The sequence below is a fragment of the Diceros bicornis genome, chromosome 6 (assembly GCF_020826845.1).
Source record: "Diceros bicornis minor isolate mBicDic1 chromosome 6, mDicBic1.mat.cur, whole genome shotgun sequence".
NCBI classification, from domain to species: Eukaryota; Metazoa; Chordata; class Mammalia; order Perissodactyla; family Rhinocerotidae; genus Diceros; species Diceros bicornis.
Window position 1 is genome coordinate 67,234,498 of NC_080745.1, and position 18,541 is coordinate 67,253,038.

The window sequence follows — 18,541 nt, forward strand, 5'->3', positions numbered from 1 at the left end:
AGACAATCCTAGCAGGACTAGTGAGCATCTGGCAGAGCTAAAGCCAGGGCAGCTTCTCTCCAGCCACTTCCAGCGTCCCTTTTAGTGCCTACATCTAGTAGTGCTGCTCCATATTCCATTGCTTCCTGTGACCTCGGCTGGTGGCAGGGACAGCGGGGATCACTGTGGGCTCTTGGCAGAGCTGTGGCTTACATGAATTCATTCATCCAGTCACAGTTACTGCATGTGAAGCATTGAGAGTCCTTCGAAGACGACTCAGATGCAGGCTTGCTCTCAAAAGCTTTGAAATATGGTAGTTTAGACTCTGAAGAACCTGTGCAGAGTTTAGATTTATTTTTTCCTGTCCCCTAGCAACATCCTCTCCATCTGATAATTCCTTAATCAGAGTTTTTCAAATTACACGATGCAGCCTATTAGTGGGTCGTGATGGGCATTTTATTTTATTTTTTTAAATTTTATTTATTTATTTTTTTCCCCCAAAGCCCCAGTAGATAGTTGTACATCATAGTTGCACATCCTTCTAGTTGCTGTATGTGGGACGCGGCCTCAGCATGGCCGGAGAAACGGTGCGTCAGTGCGCGCCCGGGATCCGAACCCAGGCCGCCAGCAGCGGAGCGGGCACACTTAACCGCTAAGCCACGGGGCTGGCCCTGTAATGGGCATTTTAAAGATTATTTATTTATTTATTTTTTTCCCCCAAAGCCCCAGTAGATAGTCATATGTCATAGCTGCACATCCTTCTAGTTGCTGTATGTGGGACTCAGCCTCAGGATGGACGGAGAAGTGGTGCCTCGGTGCGCGCCCGGGATCCGAACCCGGGCCGCCAGCATCGGAGCGCGCGCACTTAACCACCAAGCCACGGGGCCGGCCCTGGGCATTTTAAAATAATGAAATATAACAGAGTAAAAATATCAGACACAACATGGTAAGGATATGTATGTTTTGAAAACTTTTGTTTCAAATACAACAAAAACTCTGTGTTTGTACAGAATTATAATGTAGCATGTATTTCTCTTTGTGTGTCTCAGTCAAAAAAGTTATGAAAGCCACTAACCAATACATTAATATTTCCCCTGGGGTTGTAGCCTCTTCAGTCTTCTCACTCACATCAATAGTTCTCAAACTCTAATGAGCATAAGAATCATCTAGGAAGCTTGTTAAAACTATAATTCCCAAGCCCTACCTACCTCTAGATATATTCAGTTTCAGAGGGCAGGGGTGGGCCCAGGAGACTTCATTTTTAACAAGCTGGAGATTACAGTGTAAATGGTTCATGGACCCCACTTTGAAAAGCCCTGCTTGACCTTCTCTCCCAGTTTCATCCACAGCCAGGAAGTTCAGTGACATACTCTACCCTGAATGTTGAAGCCAGACTGTCAGCCTGAGTTCTAGACAACTGGTTATTGGGTCCTGTGACCTGCTTGTTGCACTGGCACCTTGCATTCATTGGGCCCAAACTGAACTCATCTCCATTCTCAAACCACTATTCAAATGTATTCCTCTTTCCTTTGTTTCCCATCTTTGTGAGCGGATGCAGTATCTACCCTGTCAACCAAACCAGGTTAAAGGAAAGAGAGGAGTCAAAGATGACCCCCAGATTTAAGCCTAGGAGCAGGGCCCACTTCACGGGTGTGCAACCTGCGCAGCCACACAGGCGCCCATACTTGGAAGCGCCCTGTGCTTGGTTTGGTGTTCTGCTGTTGCCATCTTGAAATTCTTAATAATTTTTGAACAAGAGGCTTTACATTTTTATTTTGCACCGGGCCCCACAAATTATGTAACCAGTCCTGCCTAGGAGCCTAAGAGCCTGGTGGCGACTTTAATAGAAATAGAGAAGTGAGCAAAAAGAACAGGTCTGGGTAGAAGGTGAGCTGGGTCTCTATACCTGAGTGTGAGCTGTCTGTAACTCAAGTCAGCCAGGTGGAGAAGTCCAATGGGAAGTTGGAATTGTGAGCAAGAATAAAGAAGAGAGGTGAAGACAGAAGATAAGTAATTTGGAGTCATCCAAATAGAAGTAACAGGTAAAGTCATGAAAGGGAATTAGCCAGGAAAGAGAGTACAGAGAGAGAAAGAGTCAGGGACAGGGCCAGGACTTTAAGAAACAACAGCATCGGGCTGGCCCTGTGGCTTAGTGGTTAAGTGCACGCGCTCTGCTACTGGCAGCCCCGGGTTCCGATTCTGGGCGCGCACCAACGCACTGCTTGTCCGGCTATGCTGAGGCCACGTCCCACATACAGCAACTAGAAGGATGTGCAACTATGGCATACAACTATCTACTGGGGCTTAGGGGAAGAAAAAAAAAATAGGAGAGGATTGGCAATAGATGTTAGCCCAGAGCCAGTCTTCCTCAGCAAAAAGAGGAGGATTAGCACGGATGTTAGCCTAGGGCTAATCTTCCTCACAAAAAAATAAAAAAGAAAAAAAGAAACAACAGCATTAAAGAGGTGGGAAGTATGGGAATAAGAAGCAGCAAAGGCATAGGCAGAAATATAGAAGGAAACCAAAACAGTAAGCATACTGGGGAAAGGAGATGAATCTGATAGGGACATGCAGGATCTTAAGGTGGGAAGGTAGAAGCAGAGAAGCCAATCAGTGACAGAAAACATGGAAAAGAAAGACTTAAATCCAAGAAATTTCAATACATTTATTATTAGTTTTGAACATTTACTGATTATAAGAAATAATTTAAAAATCACCCATTATTCCACCATCCTGACAAACTCTATTAGCATTTTGGTGCATTTCCTTCCAATACTGGTTCTCAACATAGTTTTCTTCCCTATTTTTTCTCTATAAAAAGTTTACAATATTCTTTCCATCTACATTTCTTCCACATTTTTAGTCCACGAATTTGAGACCATACTATACATAAAGTCTCATATCCTACATTTTTTTTACTTAACATTATATACTGAGCATTTTCTATGTCATTAAAAAGCCATTCTAAGTCATTAAAATTATTCTCTGGATGCATAGCATTCCAAAGTGTTATAACATCAATTTTAAAATATTATGAAAGAATATTTAAAATACTTCTAATTTCTTCCTATAATCTTACCTACCCCATCAAATGATTCCACAATTTAGTGTTTCTTTTCAACTTCAATCTTTAGGGACATCATCACTTTTAGACAACCGAGGTAATAGGATAGACACCGTTTTAAATATTGTTTTTCTTTCACATTATTTTACAAACATGGTTTCATGTTTTTCCATGTTTTCATAGCTTCAAACTGTTTTGTAATGTTGGAATTTAATAATTTAATCATCCATTAGTGGGTTGTTTCCAGTTTTTTTTTCTTTTGGCCTATTTTATTGGGTTTTAAATTCCTAGATGAGGGACTGGGTCAAAGTATACCAGTTGGCTCTTGCTAAGTGTTACCTAAGTGTGCTTTTAGAAGGATTATGTCAACTTACCTAGCCACTATCCAGGTGTGAATGTATCTGTTTCCCAAAGCTGTGACCAGCATTGGATATTCAATTTTTACTCAGTTTAATGGCTGTTAATTGGGACCATACTATATATACAGTCTTTAATTTGCATTTCCCTAATTACTAAGGAGGTCGAGTTTATATATATATATATATGTATGTATATGTTTATTTGTATTTCCTCCTAGGTGCCTATTCAGTTCAAAGCAACAGAGATATTTTGAGTGCCCACTATGTGCCAAGTGCTGTGTGCTTCCCTCAAGGATTAGTGACTTAACAAAATGACCACTTGGGATTGGGTGGTGGAGCTAGGATAGTATAGAAAATACATGACTAGTTGTACTCCATTGTTAGAAGCACAGTACTGGCAGGCAGTTTGGGCAAAGCCCTGTGGGTGGAAGACAAGAATGAAGGGGTTGTCCCTGTCTGAAACAGATTAGGCTTTTGCAAGGCAAGTGACTTTAGAGCTAGGGCCAAGCAATGAGTAAGATTTGTCCAGGTGAGAAAAAGATGTCTGGGGAGAGGGAACAATATGGAGAGAGGTAAGGGGGTTGAAAAACCTAAAAATATCGTACTCATGTTGTGGAGTTGTGACTCTTCCATTATAGCTAAAATGTGGAATGCTGGGGCTGAGGGATGATGGGACATTGGCTGGAAAGGAAGAGCCAGGGCTAACCTCAGGAATTTGACCTTTGTCCTGCAGATTTTTTTGTTTTTAAAGAGGAATGACATGAGCTAATGTGTGTTTTAGAAAGACCTGTCTGGCAGCTAATGAGAGGTAGATTTGGGAACATTGGATTCTATAAGATGAGCCTACCTGTTTCCTTAGCCACTTACCAAGGGTCAGAGATAGGACTAAGGATAAGCTTTTTATGTAGTATGCACATTAACTCTTTATCTGTCCCACTTAAAACTATAGTCCCATTTCATGGCTTTCCTTTTAAAAAATTTTTAAATTGTGGTAAAATATACATAACATAAAATTTATCATCTTAACCATTTTTAAGTGTTCAATTCAGAAGTGTTAAGTACATTCACATTGTTGTGCAACCAATCACCAGATGGTTTTCCTTTCGAGTTAATTTAATTGAGTTTTATTAAAAAGAAGTTGAAATTTGTACAAATTCACTTTTTTTTGGTAATAATTACTGATGTTTGCTCAATCCTTACATTGTATAATGCTCTTTAACATATATGATCTCATTTGATCCTCATAAACATCCTTCTGAGGTGGATAATCCCCATTTTACAGATGAGAAAGCTAAGGCCAAGAGATAAAAAGACCCAACAAGATTGGTGTATTTATCCTGAAGACACAAAGAGTGTCACCCAGATTTATATGCTGAGGATTTCATCCCTTCAGTCACTCGTGCAACAAATATTACCTGACTACCTACTATGTGTTCGGTGTTAGGAGAATGATGTTGAGCAAAATAGACATATTCTCTGCATTTATGGAGCTCAAAGATTAGTGGGGGAAACAGGCATTTATCAAGAAATCATAAAAATAACAAAATAACTATAAACTCTCTCTTTTTTTTTTTTTTGTGAGGAGATCAGCCCTGTGCTAACATCTGCCAATCCTCCACTTTTTTTTTGCTGAGGAAGACCGGCCCTGGGCTAACATCCGTGCCCATCTTCCTCTACTTTATATGGGACGCCACCACAGCATGGCTTGCCAAGCAGTGCGTTGGTGCACACCCGGGATCCGAACCGGCAGCCACCGCAGCAAAGCACACACACTTAACCGCTTGCGTCACCGGGCTGGCCTCTATAGACTCTCATTGAAGGAAGGAAATACCATGCTATGAGAGCAATTCATATGTAATATGGGTATCAGACCAAGTCCAAGGGTCAGGGAAGGTTTCCCCTAGGAAGTAATTTCTCAAGATTTTTCTTTTCCGTTCCCTCTTCCACACACCCCTTCCCCAAGCCTCACCATTAAACTTCACAGGGAAGGACAACGTAGAATATCTTCATTTGAGAGAAACCAAGGACTGAGCATACATATTCTGTTTGCATTTGTTAACCTCCCAAAATGATTCACCCTGACATTTCCATGTCTCTAGTTAACAATATCCTTTCATTGACATTATCTGACTTTCATACTGATCACAGCCTTGTGAGGTAGGCAGGCAAATATGAGTACCTACATTTTAATGATGAAGAATGGGAGTCTCAGAGAGGTTAGGTAAGTTGCCTAAAATCACATGACTGCTTAATGGTGGAGCTGGGATTTGAATCCAGGTCTTGTAACACCTAGATGGTATTTTTCTTGTAATACTCATTCTTTTATTTATTCATTCATCCATCAAACGTGCTGATCTGGGGCCAGCCCAGTGGTGCAAGCGGTTAAGTGTGCGCCCTCCACTGCAGCGGCCCAGGGTTCGCCGGTTCAGATCCCGGGCACTCACCGACGCACCGCTTTTCAAGCCATGCTGTGGCGGTGTCCCATATAAAGTAGAGGAAGATGGGCACAGATGTTAGCTCAGGGCCAATCTTCCTCAGAAAAAAGAGGAGGATTGGCATCAGATGTTAGCTCAGGGCTGATCTTCCTCATAAAAAAAAAACAAAACAAAAAAAACCGTGCTGATCACCTTCTGAGTCATCAGGCTATGAATGGAGCAATCAAGAGCCACTGAAGGGTTTTAAGAAGGAAAGTAGCATGATCCAATTTAGGTTTTAGAACCTTCTTCTGGATGAGAGGACAGAAAGTGGTGGTTTTCAAAGTATGGTCTGGGGCCACCTACTGGGTCAAAATATCTGGGGTTGGGGTTCAGGAATCTTACAATCAACCACGTTTGGGAAGAATTATTTTCTGATTCTAGCAGTGTATTAGAGAAGGAGGTGGTGCAACCGGTTAACACGACTAAGGTAGTGGCTGTAGTGACCCGGTGAGAGGTGATGAGGTGCAGAGACAAAGGGATGCACTTTGAGAGTCATTTTGATAGCATGGACAGGACTTTCCACTCCACCCTTCCCTGGACAATGGCTCAGGAAGTGAAGTGAAGGAAGTGAAGTTGGGATTCCCACCTGGTTTCTCTGGCTCCAGAGCCTGTGGGCTTTACTGCACTTATAGCCACATCTTGATTTTAAATACTTTATATTTATTTCTCTTAGCACTTGTTTTGCAAATCTCCTTATCTCAAACTGCTTTCAAGCCTTATATTCCTCCCTCACTGTCATAAAGCCTAGGAGAGAAATAAGGGACAGACAAGTAAGGCCTTAAAAGTTTTAAACTATTTGTTTCTTTGGGGCTGGGTAAACAGACAAGGAAAAAGGAGATTTGATGAGACAAGCACAGCCTGGGGGAGAGAACAGCAGGGCTGGGAGATGCACCGCACCTCCCTTCCTACAAACCCTAGGAGGCCTGCAGGAAACCTGAAGACAGTAATCCCAGAAGCCCAGAGGGTGACCCCATTTTCTCCCCAAGCTTATTACTGGGTGTCAGGCTGAAGCAGTTCAGGAATTCAGGAAACTGTAAAGCAACCAAAGCAACCTCAACAACCATCTCCCCAAACATCAACATCAGCAACCTTAACATTAAAATTCATCTCCCTCCCACCCACGACCACAGACTTGAAGGAAGCAGATGAGATTATGGGAGAGGCTCTCTGCTGCCCGTTCCTCAGCCTGATTCATCCTCATCCCAGGGCCTCAGGATGGCGGGAAACTGACATCCCTATCTCTGGGTGGGGGCACCAGAGGTTGAGGACACCTCCACTCTTTCCTCACTGGATTAAAGGTCAGGACTAAAGCAAACCGAAGTAAAGGCTATAGCTGGCAGTGCCAGGGGAGACTGGCCTGTCCGGATACCTGGCAAGGCCAAAAGGGCTAAACCAACCAAGCAGGTGGGAGTGGAGGTGTTGAAGGAGAAAAGGATGGGAAAGTAGGCGTGGCGAGGCCCTGCGACGGGCGTTTGGGGGTGGGACGTGTGAGGCGCCCAGGGAGGCTCCCTTGATGATGACCAATCAGAGGGCGGGCTGCGGCCCAGGGGCGGGACAGGGGAGCATCTTGGTCGAGATTGGATAACCGCCGGGTGCAGGGGGCCGCGCGCCCCCTGGGCCCGCCGCTTTGCAATTCCGCGTTATATACTGCAGTAGCTGTGGCGGTGGTGGTGGAAGAGGGCTTGGCTGCAGCGCACGTGCCTGAATCTGACGCTCCTCGGCTTACCGCGGAGTTCCTTGATCCTAGGATCGTTCTGTCCTGCCCCAAGATTTGCTTCATCCTCGGTCCCATAACCTCTCTCACAGCTCCTCTCGCTCTCGACTTGCAGAACGTAATGGTCACAGCCATGAATGTCTCCGACGAAACAAAGCAGCTGTTACAGCCCTACAACTTTGAGCTGTTCCAGGACATGAGGCCCTTTTTGGAGGAGTACTGGTGAGACCTGCGGAAAGGCAAGGGCCGTGCCAGGGGCCCGACCCTGATGACTGCTATTTGGGGTGGTGGTGGGGAGGAGGCACTGAATGCCCGCAATGGTTTTCTTAAAGAGCAAAGGTATCGGGCTCCCCTGCGCTGGCTCCACATCCCCACTGTGCAAGGTGCAAGTAGTGTGGCACCTCAAAGAAATTAGATCTGGAAGAAAGAAAGAAAGGCAGAAATAGGAGGGTGGGGTGAGGAATGTGGGAGGAGACGGTAACCAAGGGGAAAGAGTGTAGTGAGAACTGGTCACTGAGTGGGGGTTGATCTGAACTCTTACTCCCACCCACCTTATAAACGACTCTCCTCCGTCCTTTGTGGCCGCGCCTGCATAGTGCTGGTGCCCAGGGACAGTCTGCCCTTCACAATTATCACGTTGTTCCCCAAATGCTCCATGGTCCCTGCTGTGGAGAAGGAGGCAAAGTCAAGGAGATTTTCCAAGGTTTCCCCAGGCTCTCTGGCTTTGCCCTAAAGCTCCTTGGAGGTGTTTGTGGGCTGTTTTTGTGCTCCAGCCAATTTGTCATGACCCAACCAGGCAGAGCTATTGCCACATTCTTCTTACTCCACAGGCCTGGCTTGGTTTTAGGCTGGGCCAACAGCTGTCACCCACTTCCAACCCCACTGAGAAAGCAGTAATCACAGAAACCTTGGACATAGCCCCTGCCCTGTGCTAGGTACTTTATATACTTAACATTGTCAGGAGAGGAGTGTTATTCCTCCTTTACAAATAAGGAAACTGAGGCTCAGAGAACTAAGTAGGTTTTCCAGTGTCACACAGCTAGTAAGTGGCAGAGCTGCGACTCTAACCCAGAGCACTCACCTGGAGAGATGAGGTGGGGATGGGGATTCTTCTAACCAGCACCCACCCATGAGCCCATACCCTCTGCCTTCTGCCTGCCAGGGCAACCTCATTCCTCATAGCTCTGATCTACCTGCTGCTCACCTTTGTGGGGCAGAACTACATGAAGGCACGGAACGGCTTCAACTTGCAGGGGCCTCTCATCTTTTGGTCCTTGTGCCTTGCAATCTTCAGGTAAGACACTCCTCCCCCCGACTTCCCACCTATCCTGTAGACCGGAGACCCTCATTTTATCCCTAAAAGCTTTCTGGAAACCTCAATTGCGTCAACTCCCCAAGTTGCCCCCTAATTCTTCCTATCACATTCTTTCAGCACCCCTCTCCAGCTTCCACCCTCCTCCCGTGTTACCCTGTTTTCCTTCTTCCCCAGGCCCCGAACTGGCAGTCTCTGCTCTCTCTCATGGGTCTTCTTGTGCTCATGGAGTCTGTGTACTTCCTACAAATTTCCCCAGCCTCTATACTCTCAGCATCTAACACTCTCTCCCAAGACCTTCCAATAACTTCCCCAGCCCCTCTTTTCCAAATTTCCTCCCCCAAACTCCTTCAATCTCCCCCATCCTGCCATCCATCTCCTCCTAGGCTTCTACCCATCCCAAGAACCCTGTTCCCTAGCTCAACTTTCAATCCTATCCTCCAGCATTCCCTGGTCCTTCCCCAGCCCTCATCTCCTCTAGATTACTGGTTGGATCTACCAGATTGACCCCAGGGTCTCAGAAGCTGTGACCTATCCCCCCAGAAGGGTGGGGAGGTGGTGGAGCTTGGGACAGTGACCTGACCAGGCCAAGGGGGGAGGGTTGATTGGTGCCTAGGGATGATCCTTACACCCTTTTCCTCTGTCCCATTTCAGTATCCTGGGGGCAGTGAGGACGTGGAGCCATATGGGGATCCTGCTACTTAGGGGGAACCTAAAGCAAACTGTGTGCTTCTCCATCTTTGCCAGCGATCCCATAATCAAATTCTGGTCCTGCCTCTTTCTTCTCAGCAAGATTGTTGAACTTGGTGAGTGGCAAGGCTTTGTCTCTCTGGTGCCCAGTCAACTGTATCCCTCCTTAGGAACCCCTCAGCCATAATATGGAGAGTCCCTTCCCCACCCCTGGGTCCTAACAACACCTCTCACCCAAGCCCCTCTTCAGATTCTCTGCCATAAAGACCCCTCTCCCCGCTCTGAGAATTTCCCCCATGTCCCCACATCCAATACTGAGGGTGGTCTCAACACTGGGTGGTATGCCAGCTTTGACTCCCCATCTCCCAGGAGACACGGCCTTCATCATCCTGCGTAAGCGGCCACTCGTCTTTGTGCACTGGTACCACCACAGCACAGTGCTAGTGTACACAAGCTTTGGATACAAGAACAAAGTGTCTGCAGGTGGCTGGTTCATGACTATGAACTATGGTGTGCATGCCATCATGTACACCTACTACACTCTGAAGGCTGCCAAAGTAACACCCCCCAGATGGCTTCCCATGCTCATCACCAGCCTGCAGATCCTGCAGATGTTTATGGGAGCCACTATTAGCATCCTGAATTACATCTGGAGACAGGATCAGGGATGCCACACCACATCGGAACATCTCTTCTGGTCCTGCATCTTGTATATGACCTATTTCATCCTCTTTGCCCGCTTCTTCCATCAAACCTACATAATGCCGAAGGTCAAAGCCAAGACCAAGAGCCAGTGAAGAATTGGAGAAAAAGAAGGCTCCCCACCTCTCTCCTCCCCAGGGCACTAAGGGGCTGAGCTTAGGTTTGGGAGGAGGATTAGGATGCCTTCCCTGCATGGTTTCTCCACAGGATGTATGCCCCAAGGTGGTAGAAAGTTATGACAGACAAGAAGCATAACCCCTGGGATGGGGGCGTGATCTAGTACTTTGATATTTCTGTTTTTAATGTGAAGGCCAAGCCAGCTCTGGGATGGGAATGGGACTGAGGTGGATCCCCATAGTTGAGTTATTTATATTTCTATCCATAAATCTTTCTTCTTCTTGCTTTATTTTTTTTAACTAAAAATTTCAACAAGATTTTTGGAGTTTTGGGATGTGAGGGAAGAAGAAGGGGACTGCTGTGATGAGAGAGGGGTGCTGGCAGTGGGATGAGCAGTAGGTGAGAAGCCTAAGAGGGTGTATGGCAGGATGGGAGGGACACACACAGACACTCAATAAAAATCCTAGGCCTGGTAGGCACTTAATAAATGTCTGTTACAGACCAGAATTTTATTGCTGTTAGAGGCCCAGGCTCCTCATAGGAACAGTGAGAAACAGGTGCAGAAAGGCAGAGTAACTTATCTAAGGTCATAGGCTTCCTAAGTTGCAGAATTGACACCTGCAAGTCAAGCATTCGAGACCAGACCTTCCAGTTATCCTCCATGGACCACGAGGTGGCGCCGCAGTACCAGCTTTGGCCAATGCCAGCCGAGTAGCTAATCTCCAAGCCATACATACATACATGCACGCACGCGTGCGCCCCTCTGCTCCAGGAATCCCCAGGCCTCCCCACCCTGGTGTTGGGGGCTGAGGGGGACTGAAACCCTAGAAGCCCGGACCTTTACCTCTTTCCTGTACACCCAGCTCTCCTTTAGATATGGGGGAGGGGGAGGCGGGGATGAGAGGAGAGAGCTCAACCGCAACTCTGAATCATCAGACCTTTGACAGTCCGCGCAAGTTTATTTCAGTTATCTTTGAAAACGGGGGAGGGAGAGTCTGGAGATGGCGGGATGGGCCAAGGATGAGTTGGCCCTCGGGGAACTGGTCCCTGTTCCTGGCCTTAGTCCCAGGGGCGCGGACTGTGTGTAGGGCCCAGTCCACCCCTCAGGTCTGGGAGGGGGAGGCTCTCTCCTGAGCCGGCCGCTCTCCCCAGCTGCACCAAGCACCCCTCTCAGACCCCGGGGCGGGGGCAAGCCAGTCAAGACGACCCCGGTCCGGGAGGCTATGAATTATTGCCCCCGCCCTCGAGGATGATCCACGGGCCGGGCCACTCATACGGGCCGTTCCACGGCGTACTGGCACGGACTGAGGTTGGGGGCCGGGGGCGGCCCGGGCACGGCGGGGTAGCTGAAAGAGGCGTGCTGTTTGGCCTTGAGCCTCAGGCTGGCCAGACTCGAGTTACACGGGTCCCGATACACGTAGGGGGAGGAGGCGGCTGCAGCTGCGGCTGCGGCGGCCGAGGCGTAAGGGCAGGACACTGCCCCGGAGGACACTGCGGCCGGAGCCAGACCGGGGGGCCCCCCGCCCAGGCCCTGAAGGGCCCCGGGCCCTGGCACGGTGCCCGGGGCGGCCGCGGCCGACGGCACCATGGAGGCGGCGATGGAGCTGGGTGGCGAGAAGACGGGCTGCGAAGCCAGAGGCCCCACGTTGACCGAGTTGAAGGCGAACGGGAAGGTCTTGGCGGCGAGCGGCGGGCCGAGCGCCTTGGGTGGCCAGTTGCCGTACGAGTAGCCGGGGTACACCTCCTCGTAGGGCGGCACCAGCCCCCCAAGCGGCGCTGCGAAGCCGCCCTTGCACAGCTCCGCCTGCTGGCTGCGCTCGCGCTTCCGCCACTTGGCGCGCCGGTTCTTGAACCATACCTGCGGCATGGGAGCAAGGCTGTCAGGGCCGGGAGCCGAGCCGGGCTCCCGGACCGGGTCAGCGCGGTTGGTGGGTGGGTCACCCAGACGGGGGTTCAAGCCAAGGCCGTGCTGAGGATAAACAAGATGAGGGGGCTAGAGACGGTAATGGGGGTCGTGGAGCAGCCCGACGGCGTGAAGGGAGGAGCACACGGAGTCAGGGAGCTGAGAACAGAAGCAGTGGGCGGCAGGACTGAGTCAGGGGCCACAAGGTCTAGGGAGGGGTCCAGTAGGATGGGGTCAAGGAGGGGGTGAAGAGGAAAACGAGAAACAGTGTCAGGGGAGAAGACACGCGCGGCCTGGAGTGATAGGGTGGGGAAGAAGGGAGTGTGCGGCAGTGCACCGGGGCCGGGCGACTTGGGGTGTTGGGTCCGTGGATGGGGCAGGCAGAACAGAACCACAGGCCGCTGGTTCCGAAGCTACTCGCCGAGCAGCCCGCGAGAGGGAGGCCCGGGGTGGGGTGAGGATTGCAGGTCTGGGAGGGCCGTACCCGCACGCGGGCCTCGGTGAGATTGGTCCACACGGCGATCTCTTCACGCGTACTCATGTCGGGGTAGCGGTTCCTCTGGAAGGTCGCCTCCAGCTCCTGCAACTGCTGGCTGGTGAAGTGCGTGCGTTGCCGCCGCTGTTTCTTCTTCAGCGAGCCATCTTCCGGGGAGCCGCCGGGCAGCGAAGCTGAGGCCTTCTCCGAGTCTGGGGGCCGGGTTGGGGGCAGGTCACAGGGCGCCCAGGCTTGTGCGGATTCTCCGGCTCGGGGACCTCCTCCACCGCCCGCTCACTCGCTTCCACTCCCGGGTCCCACCCGCAATAAGGATTGAGCTGTTATCTTCCCCACGACCAGAAGGGGGAGCGCTCACCGCTGTGCTCTTGGCCCTTGCAGCCGTGTTCTGGGAGTGGGGGGTGGGGAGTGCCCGCATCTGACAGCGAGAGGGCCGGGCTCCGGACCTCCGCCTCGCTGAGCAGGCCAAACTCCATGGAGGGAGGACTCTGGAGGGAAGAGAAGATACAGACCAGGTTAGTGGGGATGAAATCTTCGGGTTAACCAGGTTATCTGATTCCCTGTAGTTTCCTCACAAGTTCACTGTCCCCTTTCTTAGCCATTGATGTAAAGCTACCTGTGTGTGGGGGTACCCTAGGATAGAATAGGGAAACAGCAGCCTAAGGGGAAGAAGGTGTACACTCACAGGTTTTATGCACAGATATACACACTAGACTTAGTTTTCTTCACTGCGGGGCACCTAGAACTGTGCTTGATGCACAGTTGATGTTCAACAGATATTTATTGAATTAATGAAAACTACACTATTGCACACCACATACCATATACCACATCCTCAAAAAGTTCAATTCCCTCTCACCGGAATGCCCAATATCCCTATAAACTCATACATACCCCTTGGCCAATCACACCTGAGATGCTGCCGGAACGAGTTATTCACTCTCCAGTGGGACAGATTTAATTTTAAACCAGGCCTGATATTTCTCCCATAAGGATAACCACTGCTATTATTTATGAGTACTTCCTATGAACCTTCACCTCATTCTCTCTCCCCTCACAAGAATGCATTAATCTTACGTATTATCACCCTTTTTCAGGTGAGGAAACTGAGACTTGAAGTAACGATTAAGGTCACAGAGCTTGTAAGTAGTGGAACTGGGATCTGAACCAGGTCTGGGAGACTCCTAAGTGAATGCTTTTTCTTTGTTTGCTTTTTCAAAGTGAGTTCTTTGGGGACCTACCAGAAACCCCCTCAGGGACCGGAACTCGGGGCTAGCCTCAGGGAAGAACTCTAGCCTGGCCTTGCGTGGGTCTGCTTCAACTTGGGCAGCCCTGCCTTTGTCTGTCTTGTTTATGCTTTCTGGAGAGATTTCATTTGAAGAAAGGGTTCCAGAATCAAAAACAAGTTTGAAAATCACGTGGCGTTCCCATCCTGTCTGCTTCTATGCCTCCAGGCACACATCGCATCCCACCAGTCACTGTTCCGCTCTCATGCACAGCCTCTACCAGGCCCACCCCAGGCAGCAGATGTGGGCTTCTTAAAACCACCTTCTGGGCCGGCCCCGTGGCTTAGCGGTTAAGTGCGCGCGCTCTGCTGCTGGCAGTCCGGGTTCGGATCCCGGGCGCGCACAGACGCACCGCTTCTCCGGCCATGCTGAGGCTGCGTCCCACATACAGCAACTAGAAGGATGTGCAACTATGACATACAACTATCTACCGGGGCTTTGGGGGAATAAATAAATAAATTCTAAAAATACCACCTTCCTACACTTACTCCCTCTCCCAAACCTCGCCTGACATTGCCCAGGCACCTGCCCGGGTCCCTCTCCAACTCTTCCCTGCAGGGTTCCCTTTCCTGCTGACTCTCCCAGACCTCCTCTTGTGGGAGGAAGGGAAAGCAGCACTAGTGGGGCTCAAGAACTCTGGATGCTTCTTGGTCAGAGGAGTATCAAAGGAGGCCAGGAACAGAACGAGGGTGAAGAGCTGGGTGGGAGGGGTTCATCTGCCTCCCCATTAACAGGGACTTAATGCCACAGGCTGTGCAAGGCAGCATTAATGTGGTGGATTAGCCTAGATTGAGATGTATGTCATTTGGCTGCTCTGAATTTATTAGGAGACTTTCTCAGGGAGGCGCAGATGGGCAGCAGCCTATATTTGCACATGGTAATGCCCCCTCAACCAGCTCAGAGATGACAGCTGCCCCCCCACCCAAGTGAGATTGGGGGTGGGACAGAGGTCAAGGCAGCAGGTTGAGAAACAGTCCCTGCTCTTTCCACAGGCAGAGGGGACTAGACCTTGGACCTTTTCCTAGGGTTGGAGAGGCAGAGCTGAAGTGAACCCACGAAGGAAGGAAAGAAGTCAGGCCAGCAGTGGGGGTGCTCAGCTTACCTTCCCTTCCAGGTCTGAGGTCAGGAGCCAGAAGCTTGGGGCTGGCCCAGTGATGCTCTGATAAAAGGGAGATGCCCTTGGGAGAGACCTGTGGCAGCCTTGACTAGTAGCTGTTCCCAAATAGCTGGGAAGACTCAGAACTGAGAGCCTGAAAAAGGGGTGCTCTAAAATCTCCTCTTACTTCATACCCAAGATACCACCAAAATGCCAAACATGCCCCTGACTTCTCCAGAGGCCACGAGAGCAATACAGAGCAGGGAAAAGAGGGACAGTTCAGTTCGCCTGTAGGGAAAGCTAAATCCACCATTGCCATTCATCCTTCCCGTCTGCTTGGCTCCAGACTTCCAATTTTCCAAACTCCCCTTCCCCCAGCATTCCATACCTGTGTGTCTTGGTTTCACCCTTTATTTCAGCAGAGGGAGGCAGGGTGAGGAGAGATAAGGGCCAGAGTAAAAGATGAGGCCGAGAAAGCAGAGTTCAGGCTGTGTATTCCCAGAGACAGACAGACACACATGCAGACACACATGGGCCCCCACTCAGACAAAATAAGCACTTGGACTTGGAGCTGGAGGCATACAAACACACACTCTCCCACACATGCGCTCCCACATTCAGGCAGACAGACACACACCATCACACAGTCTCCTCTCTCTGTGACAGGGACAGCTGCCTTGGCTGTTTTGGATCTAGCCAGTACCCTCCCTCCTCCCCTTCCTGGCCCCTCTGAACCTCAGCTATCAGTCCCAGGAACTAAGGACTCTGTGGGGGAGGAGGAGGCCAAAGGGGCCAGGGGAGTGGGCTACACTCAGTGGCTGCTGGGGAGAGCCTGTTTGGCTGAGTGGCGAGAAGTCATGAGAATGCTGGAGGAAGAGGATGGGGGGAGTGGGGGCAGAAACTTCCCAGGCCCCTCTTAGGAAAGTAATCTGGTATAGCCCAAAGAAATTAGGTTTGGAGTCAAAAGATCTGGGTTCATGTCCTGGTTCCCCAGCTTACTAGCTGTGTGTCCTTGGCAAATTACTTTACCTCTCTGGGCATATTTTTTCATCTCTAAAAGGGAGATCATAATCCCTTCCCTACCTACCTTCAGTATTCTTATAAGGTTAAAATAAAATGTAACATGTAAAAATGAATAAGGGTAAAACTCTATCCAAGTATTTTTTTTTCCTCATTCATTGAACAGATGTTTATTTGGCACCTTCTATGAGCTGGGCATTGAGTAAGGCACTGAGGATAGAGTGGTAAATAAGACCTCATCCTCGCCTCTGCCCTTGCTTGAGTGGTTCTCGTCCCTAGACCCTTTATTTCCCAGTGAAGAATTTCTCTGGTGAATAAAGGTGAGTATGCTGCATTTTAGAGACAGATGCAATGTGTGCTGTGAGTGCTCTGTCCTAAACATAAGGGAGGGCCCAGTCAATAAGGTGACAGCCAAACGGGCAGAGTGATCCAAGCTGGGAGCCAGTTTGGGGACCAGGGACTGGTAAAGGAAAGAATGAAGCCTTTGGGCTCTTGAATGGGTTAGTAATAGCAGAGAGAGGGGATGAGGCTGAGAGGGGCCCTGACTGTGATACTGAAAAGGCAAGAACACTATAGCCAGGCAGGCAATAGAGATAGAGGGTGGGGGCATAGGCCTCTAGCAGACTCGTGTCTGGGTGGGCTGGCCAGGCAGAGGCTGGGGGCACCAAGCTGTTGTCTGAGCTGGAGACTGGCTGGCAGAGGATTAAGCTCCCCCCAAACTGCTGGAGGTCAGGAAGCTGGGGAATTGGGACTGAGGCCAGGGACTTTGCCTCACTCAGTGGACAGAGACAAGCAATAGGTCTAGAAGCCTCAGGTTTGGTTGATGCTGGTAGTTAATACCAGGCAGGGCCAAAGAGAGTCAAGAGATAACAGTAATGCTGAGTCCAGCTCTAGGACAGGCTGCCTGCCCCACCTCCAGCCTTTCTGACACACCCTGCGGGGCCCAGGCACTACTGGTGTCAGGATGGCAATCCCAGCCCTAGGGAGACTAGAGGGCCTACAGGTGTGCTCTGATTCTGAAGTATAGGCTGGAATTACAGGAAGCTGTCATAAACTGCAGCAAGAACAAAACAGCCAAGTTATAGTAAGGTGGAGAGCAGAGACTATCATAGGCCAGAGAGGCCTTAGTGGGGAGGCCATGGTTTCCAAGGGACAAAAATTCATGGCAAGAAGGCAACTGCCATGTGTGATCACTTTTGTCTTGAAGCCAAAGGGGTAAACCAGGGCCACAGCCAGAGAACCCCCAAGTAGTTGCAATAATAATGTCCAAGGCAGGAGGCACACTCTGGAAATGAAATGGGAGAAAACTTTCTCTTTCAGGGACTGAATGAAGAGGAAGGTAAGAGGGATGGAGTTGTGATGCTGTGGCTCAGCTCAGCAAGCAGAAAGTTGGCGAACAGGTGTAAACCAGGGCCCTAAACTAGTACAGAACCATCATATAAACCTGAAACTGAAGTGAGGCCCTTAGGTGCACACAGCCTCATGTTCCTTAGGGATGCTGAGCACCCACACTGTGTGGTCTACTGAACTGCAGTGAGTGAATGGGAGCAAACGAAGACAGTGGTAGACAAGGCTCACAGTCCCAAGAGGAAACTCTAAGACTCAGGTGGAGGCAGCAATGATTCAATGCACTTAATTTATCAAGGGGTAAATCAGGGATCAGAGAAATGGGCCTCCACACCTTTCCCTCACTTCCTTCTTTCTTTCCTTCAGCAAGTGTTAGGCACTTAAACAGATCCCCAAGAATGGTAAAGCACAGACCCTAACTTCTAGGAGCCTATAGTCTGGGAAGGCAAACAGAGCACAGGATGGAATGAATGATGGGCTGCATGGGCCTGATTCTCAGATTGTGGGAGATCAGAGAGATGGAAGCCCATGTAAGGTGGTATCAAGTTTGGGGGCTCAGAGAAGGTAGCACATGGCTGAGCCGGGAACTGGGGGGGCAGAGAAGGGGCATAGGCTTCTAAGTAATAGAGTAGTATTGGGAATGAGCTGGCAGGTTCAGAGGGCAACAGGGAGCCTAGCTTGGCCAGGGTCTCAGGGTAGGCAATGCAAGAGCACCAGAGAGAAAAATGGATCAGGCTGAGGGAGTCTCCAATGAGGGATAAGGGGTGGTAGTTCAGGTTTGATACAGCCTAGGCTACAGCATCTCCAGCTTTTCCATCAAAACTCCCCAAAGACTAGTAAGAGAGACTATCACCCTGGGAAACCAGGGGTACAACCTGAAACAGCTGCCACCAGTATGAAATTTCTTTGAAATCTCCAGCCTTATGTTAAAAACTGAAGCAAAATTTGCATTCTATTCCATACTTAAGTTTATTTTAACAAC

The 18,541-nt window shown here is 49.5% G+C and overlaps 2 protein-coding genes and 1 pseudogene across 2 annotated transcripts; 1 reads left to right on the forward strand and 2 right to left on the reverse strand.

Moving 5' to 3' along the window:
• The window catches only part of LOC131407617 (vacuolar-sorting protein SNF8-like), a 28,642-nt pseudogene extending 20,983 nt beyond the window's left edge, over nucleotides 1-7,659 (reverse strand).
• Nucleotides 7,533-10,576, forward strand: ELOVL3 (ELOVL fatty acid elongase 3). Its single transcript, XM_058543873.1, has 4 exons — nucleotides 7,533-7,815; nucleotides 8,756-8,887; nucleotides 9,560-9,711; nucleotides 9,965-10,576. The coding sequence occupies exons 1-4, from the start codon at nucleotides 7,715-7,717 to the stop codon at nucleotides 10,390-10,392; spliced, it is 813 nt and encodes a 270-aa protein (XP_058399856.1). The 5' UTR covers nucleotides 7,533-7,714; the 3' UTR covers nucleotides 10,393-10,576.
• Nucleotides 10,577-11,336: 760 nt separating this feature from the next.
• PITX3 (paired like homeodomain 3) lies at nucleotides 11,337-13,286 on the reverse strand. Its single transcript, XM_058543874.1, has 3 exons — nucleotides 13,169-13,286; nucleotides 12,802-13,004; nucleotides 11,337-12,272 (listed from the first exon to the last, which is right to left on the reverse strand). Exons 1-3 carry the CDS (start codon nucleotides 13,284-13,286, stop codon nucleotides 11,685-11,687), a joined length of 909 nt encoding a protein of 302 aa, XP_058399857.1. The 3' UTR covers nucleotides 11,337-11,684.
• Between the last annotated feature and the right edge of the window lie 5,255 nt (nucleotides 13,287-18,541).